This window comes from Lycorma delicatula, chromosome 3 (genome assembly GCF_047948215.1).
Source record: "Lycorma delicatula isolate Av1 chromosome 3, ASM4794821v1, whole genome shotgun sequence".
NCBI lineage: Eukaryota > Metazoa > Arthropoda > Insecta > Hemiptera > Fulgoridae > Lycorma > Lycorma delicatula.
Window position 1 is genome coordinate 53,738,704 of NC_134457.1, and position 12,933 is coordinate 53,751,636.

The 12,933-nt window shown below is 30.1% G+C and overlaps 1 protein-coding gene across 2 annotated transcripts in view; it reads left to right on the plus strand.

Moving 5' to 3' along the window:
• The window catches only part of Dg (Dystroglycan), an 81,354-nt gene that overhangs the window by 17,237 nt on the left and 51,184 nt on the right, over positions 1-12,933 (plus strand). For both annotated transcript variants that reach the window (XM_075359823.1, XM_075359824.1), the window contains exons 2-4: positions 2,394-2,686; positions 4,962-5,159; positions 10,349-10,480. In XM_075359823.1, coding sequence (XP_075215938.1) covers positions 2,429-2,686; positions 4,962-5,159; positions 10,349-10,480 — 588 coding nt within the window. In that variant the 5' untranslated portion in view covers positions 2,394-2,428. The remainder of the gene's footprint in view (positions 1-2,393; positions 2,687-4,961; positions 5,160-10,348; positions 10,481-12,933) is intronic.

Here is a 12,933-nt window from a genome sequence, read left to right on the forward strand (position 1 = left end):
TGACTAAAAGTACAATTTGTTTGAAAGATAGCTAATATTTTCACTATGAAGTTCTTCAGAAAATTGCTATCCACATATTATTGGTTAGGGAATGTAATGATTACATAATGTAATATTGAGAATGCCCTTTTTAAGAAAACTTTTGTTTTTTTAATTTAAACCAATTTTATTGGATTCATTACAAAATCAATTCTAGATGTCTAGTATGTGCCTGAAAAGTTATGTACTGAGATAACTAAGCAACTTAATCAACTTGCAATTCCAGCTGCATGGCTATTATTTGCTTGTATGTATCTCTTTATAATAGTTTTTTTCTAAAAGTTTTTCCTGTACGTATTAAAATTGTATTCTGCATTAAAATTGTATTCTGCAAATTGAAATATTCCAAATATTTGTACTTAGAGGGCAGTTATTATTTGCTTTTAGTCAGTATATGTGTATACAACAACAAGAGTGATTCAGTTTACTTGATTTGTATTATTCAATGAAAAATGTAAATGGTATTTGTTATTAATGCACTTTAATTAAAATTTGTTGTCTGATGAAAAAGAATCTGTTTTTTTCTTAAGCAAGAAAAATAAAATTATAAATAAATATTTTATTTTGATTGGTACGTAATAATGACACAGATAACACAATAATAACACAGATCACAATTGAAAAAAAAGTAGGTTAGTAAATGATTACTTCACAGGTTAAAAAAAAGGAACTGCTCCATGGATGAATCATGGGAAATTGTGGTAAAATCTTGATCAGAACAGCATCATAAAATAACTTAATATAATTAAAAATGAAGTCGTTGATGCCCATATTAATAATTTAGAATATAAATACACAAAATAATATTAAATATATGAAGATAATATATAAATAAGTTTAAAATTTGTAGCTAATTAACTACAAAATTAATAAAAATTCAGGTCTTAATGGAAATGCTAAAAGATAAACTTTGAATTTGTTAAACTGAGATGCAGAAAAGTCAACATTTAAAAACAGGTATAATTAGTCAATTTTAAAAACTGATTGGTTACGTAATATTATTTTTTGCAAGAGGAAATTTTTGGTTTAAAATAAATTGGTAGGAAGATCTTTTAGATGATTCATTAATATATTGAAAATGACTGAAGTATTATGTATGTTGAGTTAAAAGAAAATGGTTCTGGTTTGATGTAGGTGAATGTTGCCATTTTTTAAGAATAAATCTTTACTAATATTATCTTTACCAAAGGTTGTGCTTTATTGAATAAAAACACATGGATAAGATAATCGATTAAAGATCAGTCACAGTTTATATTTATGAATGCCAAACAATGATCTGACAGCCTGTTTTGAATCTTGGAAGTCATACTGATTTTTTTTTAGAGGCTCCAAAAGATAATCAGATTAAATAAGATGGGCTACATAGTTGGGAATTGTAATTTTTAATATATTGTCATTTCTATATTCTAATTCAGATTTTATAATGATGCTTATGTTACAGATTTAATATCTATATGTACTATCTGAATGTATGAACGTCTTTTATTAAGTGATAAAATAAAACTAAAAGCTTAAGTCAGGGTCTAGCTGTTTATCAAAGCTAAGTTGGTTAAATTTATTGCTTTAGACCAATGGATTGGAAGCCTAGCTGTGGGGAAAAGAGTGCATTCCCATTTTGTGATTAAGAAAAATGTGGTAGCTGGCTATAAACATCAGTCTGAATGACTAGTCTTAGACAGATAGAGGGAGTATCTGTGCTGAGGAAGGGTACTGTTTAAGGGAAATTAACAGTACACCTAAAAATTACCACATAGCCAGTTAGTGATACTTGCTACAGGTGTATCTAAGCCGCATATGTAAAAGAGTGCAAATGCAGAGCCGCAAATTCGAAAGAGTGGTTTCATGTACGGAGGCAGTAGCTCTTTCAGCAGTTGGTGAGGGTGTGGTTAATGATAGATTTGTATTGAACAACAAACTTGAAGCTGTCGTATTTTAAGCTTTATAAGAAAGTATGTTGAGGTTAAGAAATAAAGGAATGTAGAAATAATTAGTTAATTTGTTTAAAATTAAACATTTATTTCTAAGTTCTGATAACTTGGCAGAAACTGATAATGATTATAGAATTTAGTAGATCAATTATCAATATAAAATGCTACAGCAGTTCTAGAATACACTTAAGTTCTATTTGTTTAAAAGTTTATTGGATTATTTATTTTTAATGATTATTTGTAATTTAACCAATTTAATTTTTTTTTTATAATAAAAATTCTTGGCACTGCATATGATGATGTATATAATAGGTCATTGTAATTGTAACCGTTAATAATCTGGTTTAATATTTATTGTCATTTATGTTATTTAAAATTTTTATAAACAAATTATAATGTTTGGGTATTTGTTATGTTATGTTTCAGAGTTAAGAGTGCAGTGAAGTTTAATCAATGTAGTAATGGCTTTATTTGTACTAACAAATAAATTTTTTATACCTTTTTTATTAACTCTTGTCATAATATCAGCACATAATGAAGAAGATTTTGGTTTTGAACAAGATGAACAAGATATGAAAGATACAGATACAGATAAACTAATCAAAATTATACCTCTACAACGATTATATGGTATTCCTGATTCTTCTGCTTATGTTGGACGCCTCTTTCAGTTTAAAGTACCTTCAGATGCTTTTACTGGAACATTAAGTCATTATGAGGTGGGTATTTATATTCCATCTAATTGTTAAATTTGGATCTTAAGTTTGTTAACTTGTAGTTGGGTATTTATATATTTTTATATGGTTTTTCATTTACTTAACTGTTTCACTCTTCCTGTATTGTTAAGTTTCTTAATCAATTTATTTGTTAAGTAAATGTGAGTTATTCCATTGATTTTTTATTGGTTCTGCCTTTTTTTTTTTTTTTAATTTTATTGCTGTATCATTAATTTTTAACAAAGGTGAGACATAATTTACCTTTGTTATATCTTGTCATTCTTAAAGATTATTCTTCTAAACATTATTTTTAAGAATACTTAAGTACAACTGTCTGTTGTACTTCTTAGGCAGACTGCCTATAAAGTTAAATTTAAAAGCCATTTCATTTTATAAGTTGTAATATTTATTGATTATGCAGATGTAAACATAATTAAAACAAGACAAAGTGAAAGAAACGTAATAATTAATGTAGGTTGTCTCTGTTTTATTTACCTATAAATTAAAAATGATTATCACTATGAGGTGGTACAAAAAAAGAGAATTATTTATTTAAATCATTTTTGTTTGAAATAACATCTTGAAAACATCAATCCTTCAAAATACTGTTTATTAGAAAATATGCATTTGACCCAATGGTTTTTCCTTTGTTTGAAACATTTTTATATTCTGAACTAATGCTGTTAAGTGTCTCCAGCAATTATTTCTTAACCTCTTCTACATCTTGAAAACTTTCTACTTAGGTTTTTCTTCATTTTTGGGAATAAATATAAGTTACAGCAAGTTAGATTGGGGGAGTGAGAAACTATTGTTGTGCAGTTTTTCGTCAAAATCTGGTTGATTTTCAGTGCTGTGTGGGCAGGTAGGTTCTCATGATGAAGTAGCCAGTCCCCCCAGTTGCTACAATTCAGGTTGTTTTTTCTCCCTGTGTCATCCAGTCATTTCAGCACTTGCAGATAGTAATGTTTGTTCATTGTGGTGCCCTGAGGAACAAATTTAACATGAACGACTCCTTTGAAGTCAAAGAAACAAACCATCTTGGACTTCACATTTGATTTCAGTTGCCATGCTTTTTGTGGTCTAGGCAATGACGCTGTCTTCTATTGGCTGGACGGCGGCTTTTTTAAGAGTCATAGCCATAAAAACCAAGACTCATCCCCTGCCATGATTTTTGACAAAAAATCTGGGTCAGTTTGTGCCTGTTCTTTATATAAATACTTATTAAATAAATAGGAAATAGTCATGGAATACTTTAGTTTATTACATTACACTGGATATCAGTGATTTTTTTTAGTCTTTTATCTGTTAGCTGTTTATCTTTTAAAGCATAATATTTTTTCTTTTAGATGTCTTTAATTTTTAGAACAGCCAGATGTCATGTTGAGTAAATTATCAGGGTGACCTAATTTAATTTAGTAGGTACTTTTTGGCCAGAAATATTTATGATAAATGCAACATGGCTTGAAGCATAGTTATAAATGATCTATTTGTTCAGTTATAATAATGCAGGTATTTTCCTTCAAATCTCACCTTCTTCACATTTTGTCCATCAGTCTATTTTTTGCTGTTTAGAGTTGACCTTTAACCCAATATTACTCTTGGAAAAAGCACTTGTGAATAGTGTTCTTGTACCACAGTTGTTTATTTATGTTACAGCCATAAGAAAGAAGGCGAGAGAATATAAAGAAATAGATTAATATACCCCTGCTGTTAAGAAAAAAATTATATATATCAACAGTGATCAGTTGGGGAGAAAAAGATATGAGTAAAATAAATGTAGCATTTATGTTATTTTTATTGCAGAGTAGCTGAGAATTTGACATTTGCTGATTGTTTGTCAGCTAATGAATCCACCACTCCATTATCACACACATGTGTACACAATAAATAAACAGATTTTGTACACAGTAATCAAAAGTTAGAAATTTGAACTTAAAAGGAATAAATGTGAAATGCTAAGTGACATAACAGTTTCAGTTATAGGTACAAATTGGTTGTACCTACTCCATCTTTCTTAAGAAGTCCTTAAGAAGTGATTTTTTATCTTAAGGGATTGGTGAAGTTCATTATTATCTCACCAGTATTAATTTATTGTATATATATGTTTTTTTTAAGTGAAGTGCTGTTCTAATCTTTTATTAATTTTATTTTTATAAATTTCAGTTTCTTTTTTAATTTTTTATGTAAATATTCAGAAATTCTCATTCATGTACTAAATAAAAAATTGATGTTATTTTGAAATATTTATTTCATCTATTATGTTTTTTTTTTGTCACAGGTGTCAGATTTGCCTGATTGGTTGATATATGATGATGAGAATGGTCAGGCAGTTTTTGAAGGTGTGCCTGGGGATAGAGATGTGGGTGAATCATATATATCAGTAACTGCTGTTGGGCCAAATACTGATGATACTGTTAAAGATGTTTTTGCTGTTGAAGTATCTCCTGATCCTAGAGAATTTAGCTCGGATATAAACGTAAAATAGTTTATTTTTAATTTTTTTTTTTTATAAAATCAGTTAATTGAATCTGTAATTGTTACTGTATGTTTATGATATTTTAAGTTAAAATGGGTTACTTATATTGTGTGCGTGTGCCATGTTTATAATATATATATAGCCAGTATTTATAAAATAGGTCAATGGATTTAGTATTTTTAACTAATATTTGCCAATAATAATGATTTTAACAAAATGAATGATATTGATAATATTCATGTTCAGTAAAGTAGTATTGAATACTGTTAGTTATTTTAAAAAGCTTAGTTTTTAAATATACTTACATTTATTAGCTAACTATCTGGTGTTCTTCAGGTTACCCAGAAGTGATGTATTTATTACCCAGAAGGAAATCCTCAGCCATAATTAAAAAAAAAAGTTTTTGTAAATTACTTTAAATTTCATTTTCTTTAATTAATGTTGCATGAGATCTTTTATTTAAATTTAAACAGTGCATGAATAAAAAATTTGTTCACTCATTATGGAAATTGTTCACTCATTTGTTCACCCGTATGAAATTTCAAAAAAGGTTTTGTGAAAGTAATATACAATTACATTTGCTTTAATTAACCTGACTTAATATTTTTTTTCTAAAGTGAAACTTTATCATGTAAGTTAAAATTTAATAAAAGAGGAAATGAATTTATTTTTTTCAATGATGTGGTATATTGGGCATAAATTGAAATAACAAAGCTATTGAATCAGAAGTTGTTTTGTTTTAGTTTTTCCTTAAAAGCAATTATAATGTGAAAATAAAATATTTCTTAGCAATTAGTTGTTATGTAACTTTAAATATATTTACTGTATATGGGTAGCTTTGCTACAAAATAAGTCACCATTTGCATTCCTAGCAGTTAAATAAAGGGGTAAAATTTTCTAGTTTTTAAAAAAAAACTAATTGATATTTCAAGATAAATTTTTAATAAATGTGATAGCAAATAAAAATTATTATTATTATTTTAATTTCATTCCTGGGAACCATATAGTTATCTGTTACAGAATGTGATTTAGTTTTTTTTTGTCTTCAGTCATCTGACTGGTTTGATGCAGTTCTCCAAGATTTTCTATCTAGTGCTAGTCATTTCATTTCAGTATATCCCGTACATCCTACATTTCTAACAATTTATTTTACATATTTCAAACGTTGCCTGCCTGCACAATTTTTTCTTCTACCTGTGCCTCCAGTATTAAAGCGACTATTCTAGGATGCCTTAATATATAACCTGTAAGTCTGTCTCTTCTTTTAAATATATTTTTCGAAATGCTTCTTTCTTCATCAATTTGCCGCAACACCTCCTCATTTGTCACTTTATCTACCCATCTGATTTTTAACATTCTCCTGCAGCACCACATTTCAAAAGTTTTAATCTTTTCTTCTCAGGTACTCCAATCGTCCAAGTTTCACTTCCATTTAAAGCTACGCTCCAAACATATACTTTCAAAAATCTTTTCCTGACGTTTAAATTAATTTTTGATCTAAACAAATTATATTTCTGTCTGAAGGCTTGTTTCGCCTCTGCTATTCGGCATTTTATATCGCTCCTGCTTCATCCATCTTTAGTAATTATACCTCCCAAATAACAAAATTCTTCTACCTTCATAATCTTTTCTCTTCCTATTTTTACATTCAGTGGCCCATCTTTGTTATTTCTTCTACTAAATTTCATAACTTTCGTTTTGTTATTATTTTTTTTTCATGTGGTAGTTCTTGCGTAGGACTTCATCCATGCCGTTCATTGTTTCTTTTATTTTTTTTTACTCTGCTAGAATTACTGTATCATTAGCAAATCGTAGCATCTTTACCTTTTCACTTTGTACTGTTACTCCGGATTTAAATTGTTCTTTAACATCATTAACTGTTAGTTCTATGTAAAGATTAAAAAGTAACAGGGATAGGAAACATCCTTGTCAGACTCCCTTTTTTATTACGGCTTCTTTCTTATGTTCTTCAATTATTACTGTTGCTGTTTGGTTCCTGTAAATGTTAGCAATTGTTCTTCTATCTCTGTATTTGAACCCTAATTTTTTTTAAAATGCTGAACATTTTATTCCAGTCAATGTTTTTGAATGCCTTTTCTAGGTCTATAAATGCCATGTATGTTGGTTTGTTTTACTTTAATCTTCCTTCTACTATTAATCTGAGTGCTAAAATTGCTTCCCCTGTCCTTATACTTTTCCTGAAACCAAATTGGTCTTCTCTGAACAATTCTTCCAGTCTCCTCTCAATTCTTCTGTACAGAATTCTAGTTAAGATTTTTGATGCATGACTAATTAAGCTAATTGTTCTGTATTCTTCACATTTATCTGGTCCTGCTTTCTTTGGTATCATGATTATAACACTCTTTTTGAAGTCTGATGGAACTTCCCCGTTTTCGTAAATATTACTCACCAGTTTGTATAATCTATCAATCGCTTCCTCACCCGCACTGCACAGTAATTCTGCAGCTGTCATTTATTCCAGGAGCCTTTCTGCCATTCAGATCTCAGTATTGTTTCTCCCCTTTCATCCTCTTCGACTTCCTCTTCTTCCTCTATAACACCATTTTCTAATTCATTTACTCCGTATAACTCTTCAATATATTCCACCCACCTATCAACTTTTCCTTTCGTACTATAAATCGGTGTACCATCTTTAACACATTATTAGATTTTAATCTATGTACCACAAAATTTTGCTTAACTTTCCTGTATGCTGTCTATTTCACCAATGTTCATTTCTCTTTCCACTTCTGAACACTTTTCTTTAATCCACTCTTCTTTCGCTAGTTTGCACTTCCTGTTTATAGTATTTCGTAATTGTCGATAGTTCCTTTTACTTTCTTCATTACTTGCATTCTTATAATTTCTACATTCCTCCATCAGTTGCAATGTATCCTCTGAAATCCAAGATTTTCTACCAGCTATCTTTGTTCTGCCTAAGTTCGCTTCTGCTGATTTAAGAATTTCCTTTTTAACATTCTCCCATTCTTCTTCTACATTTTCTACCTTATCATTTTTACTTAGACCTCTCTCGATGTTCGATGTCCTCCTCAAAAATCTTCTTTACCTACTCATCCTCAAGCTTCTGTAAATTCCACTGATTCATCTGACACCTTTTCTTCAGAATTTTAAACCCCCAATCTACATCTCATTATTACTAAATTATGGTCGCTGTCTATGTCTGCTCCAGGGGAAGCTTTGCAGTCGAGTTGATTTCTAAATCTAAAAATAATAGATTCAATGTGCGTGATTAATAACATTCGGGGAGGACCTCAATAATCACCAAGGATTTGTTGAAACGCATCAATAATGAAATCAGAAAAGATCATTGCTCAATGACCTGGCCCGACCTGGCCCTTCTTTTTCCTGATGTTTCAAGAGCTGTTATTGGTCGCGTTGTTCATGACCATTTAGGCTTCAGAAAGGTTTGTACATGTTGGGTGCTGCATGTGTTAACGAAACATCACAAAAACACCTGAATGGGATCTGCTTTGGAATTTTTGATGCGCTATACTGAAAAAGGTGATGAATTCCTTAATTCAGTTGTTACTGGGGATAAAACTTGGATTTCGTATTACACGCCAAAGAGAAAACGGCAGTCAAGTGAATCCTCAATCAACCAGACCAACAAAGGTCAAGCCTTTTGGCATTTGGACGCAAATTGATGGCCACAGTCTTTTGGGATTGGTTTATTGGTTTGTCATACTGCTGATGGGTTTCATACGTGGAACGACTATAAATACAGAAGCCTGCTGCGAAACTATGTAAGTTACAGCACGCTATTCAAAATCGGCGATGTAGGTGGCAGATCATTAGTGTCATCCTGCTGCACGATAATGCATATCCACATGTTGCAGATTCAATATGTGGTTTGCTGAGAACATTTGGATGGGAAATTTACGTTCACCCAGCATAAAATCTGGAATTAGCTTCTGATTACCATTTTCTTGGGAAATTGAAAGAATTTTTGAGTGGTGAATAATTCGCGGGTGACGATGAACTTAAAAATGCTATTAATCTGTGGCTAAATGGCCTGGCAGCAGAAGAATACAATGTGGGTATATTGAAGCTGGTGTATTGCTACGATAAATGTCTTTAATTCATGTGGCAATTATATAGAGAAGTAGTATAAGGCACGTAGTTTAAGAGAAATAAAAAATATTTATGAAGTTTTCAAAATTTTTTCAAATTTAAAATTTTTTACAATGAAACAGTGTTTACTTTAGAGATAACCTCTCATGTATAGTATATAATATACTAAATATACTAAGTGTTGAGCAGAATAAAATATTTATTTATTTATTATTGGTTTTAAAACTTTAAAACTCGTTCATGTTAGACATTTTATTAACATTTTAAAATTTTAGCTATTTTATTAAAAAAAAAGAAAGTTTTATATATATATATATATATATATATAAAACTTTGCGGACAGGAGCCAGTTTATTAATGTATTCTTTTTCACAGAAAGTATTATGTTACATTAATTAAGTATTAAGTATTTTAACTTGTCTTTCTTACTGTTATCATTTCTATAAGGTGTCTTCAGTTGCAAGTGTCACTAGTCAAAATTTCTTTCTGTGTAAGTATTGATGTTCATTATTCAGCCTTAGCCAGCAATTATTACTGTAAAAAATGTTTTATTTGTAGGGCTAAATATTACAGCAGTTCATTAGGGAATGATACATATCAGTGGATTTGACTGCGTAATGAAAGAAACAGGAAAGAATTTCATTTCTCACTTTCTCTAGCGAGTCTGGCCTGGTATGGGATATTTTACATTCTTGAGGATGGCTATGCTGTTTTGGGGGTGGCTGATATCTTGATCAGTTGTTTACTATGTGGTTATGGACCCAATTATGTATTAAAATATGAAAACTTTTATTTTTATGATTTTGATTTAGTTTTTCTGTGAAAGTGATTTTGCTTTTCGTCATTTTGTTAGTTTTATTTTTTCTCATTATGTTAATGTGATAATATTATTTTGTAAAACATTATGTTAATTTATGTTGTGAGTTTTTTTGTGCTGTAACACTTTCAGCATCTATGTGTAAAATATTTATATAAATTTTCTTTATGATGATGGTAACTAAGTTGGTGCTAGTTGATTGCTATCATGATAAGTGTAAACCATATTACTGGCACAGTGTTATATAATAATTTAATAATTTGTATAAATGTTTCTATAGGAGCCAAGATGTAAACCTGGACAAGATGCTACTACACTTACAGTAGTACTAGATAAAGACTTTTATACTGTTGGATCTATTGATAGAATCTCATCTGTTAAAAATATTGCAGGATTTTTAGCTCTTGATAGTGTAAGTAATATGTAATAATTATTATTGTACTTGATAATAATATTTTAGGGCAAAAAATATACTTTTTTGTACTTTTTACTTCTATTGCTTACAATTGTAAATTAGATAGCTTAGTATTTATTATTATTATCATGATGTTTTGTTATTTCTGTATTTTTACCTCTTTTTGTTATGGATGATGCTGACATAAGTAATATTTTCTCCAAGAGTGATGAGGATTACTTTATTTGATAACCACTTGACTATAAATGTGGAGGTTATATCCACTGTTTTTAGTAATTAGAATATAAGTGAACAATAGATTTTTATTTCTTTTGAATTAAATGTATAAAATTTTAATGCACCTACATCGTAAATATTTTATACAGATTGCATGTAATTTATTCTTTGTTCATAAATTATGTTGTTATTGGTTAATTTTCATGATTAAATGCATATGATGTCCCATATAAAACGCAATCCATCAATCACTCATCCATGAAATTTCAAAAGTCAAGCTTACTCCCCTACTCATTACTGAAATGGACTCCTCCAACATCTGAACATCGCGGCGACGCAGTAGAACACTACCGATAGTAACAACAATGCAATCATAATGTTCAGTGTATTGCTAGAGACAAGATGGTGTTTTCGCTAGATGAACGTGTTTTCATTGTTGAGTTGTACTTCAGTACGAAATCAGTGGTTGCAGTGCAAGATTTGTTTCACCATAAGTACCCAGATAAACCGGTCCTAACAAAACATCATCAGTATTAAGGTTAGTTACAAAATTTAGAGAGACCGGTTCTGTTAATAACAAGGAACACAAAAGATCTGCGTCAGTGTTGAATACAGATACAGTCACTGAAATCAAAGACCGATTACTCGCCTCGCCAAATAAATCGATCAGACGTTTGTCTGCTGAAATTAATTTGTCTAAATCAACTGTTCATCGGGCGACCAAACAATTACAATTACGACCTTATCGCATTCAACCGGTTCATCAACTTCTTGAGCCCGACAAAGAAAAACGGCTACAATATTGTCAACGGTTCCGTCGATTTTTTGCGTGAGGGAATTAATGTTATGGATTCGTTATTTTTCACAGATGAAGCACGGTTTCATTTGGATGGCTACGTAAACAGCCAAAACAGTAGAATTTGGAGTGCTGAAAATCCCCACGTTTATCATGAAAAACAATTACACCCACAGAAGTTGAGCATGTGGTGCGCGATATCGCAGAAGAAAATAATCGGTCCTATTTTTTTCAAGTAGACCATTAATGCAGAACGATATCAGGATATTTTATTTCAGTTCATTGCACTCTTGGAAGAGGAAGACAGACACTGCTGACTACAACATGACGGTGCGACATCGCACTATGCAGGTTCAACTTCTGATTTCGTTGAGGAATTCTTTGGTAATCGTGTTATCGGTCGAGGCTTGTGGCCACCAAGATCTCCAGATTTGACTGCGGCAGATTTTTTTCTATGGGGTTACCTCAAAGAAAAAGCCTACAGCAACAAACCACGAACACTTTGAAAAAAGTTGCAAGAAATGCTGCAAAAAGTATTGAAGCTTGTATTCAAGAAGATGGCGGCTACTTCCAACATTTACTCTAAATGTAAGGTAGTGGATGGTAATAATAAAATTTACATTTGCACATGCCTTTTTATTATTTCAATACCTACCAATATAAGGTTGGGTTGCGTTTTATATGGGACACCCTGTAGTTGCATATATGATTAAAAAAATAAAGCAGATTTAATTTATATATCTAATTAAATTTAAAGTTGAATTTCAGGAGTAGATAATGAATTTATAATGTATATCAAACTTTAAAGCCATATTTGTATATAAAGTCTAGGTTAACTTAAAAAAATAATTAAAAAATATTATATGGTAGAAATTCATTTAAAAATATGAGCCTCGTTTTGAATGTCAAAATTTCCTTGAAACTGTTGACTCTTTTTTTTATAATTATTTTCATGCAAAAAATTTTAGACTTAAAAATTTGGATTAGTAGATTGTAGGAAAGGGTCTAATTTTATTATTTAATCACCATAATCACCTGTTAGGTTCTTGTGGATTACCTCCAGATAAGAAAGAGATTTCCAAACCAGTCAACAGAACATTGTTACCTCTTCTGTTACTTACCAGGTACATCTTGATAATGACATTCATGCTTACATACACATACATGTCTTTTTATTTCTCAAATTATCGATTTAATTTTTAAGTTATGAAATTTTAAATTTCATAAAAATGAAATATAAGAGTTTTTTCTGTTGTACACAATTTTTCCAATGTATTCGAGAAGTTGTTTTCTCATTTCCCAGATTAGATTTTTTTGTTTATGAATTGTTAATTTTTCATGACACTTTTTCTAATAATTTGTAGTGCTCACAACAGACTTATATCCTCTTGGTTTTATTTATTTAGTTCCGAATAAATTAAGAACTATTGGTCTAACT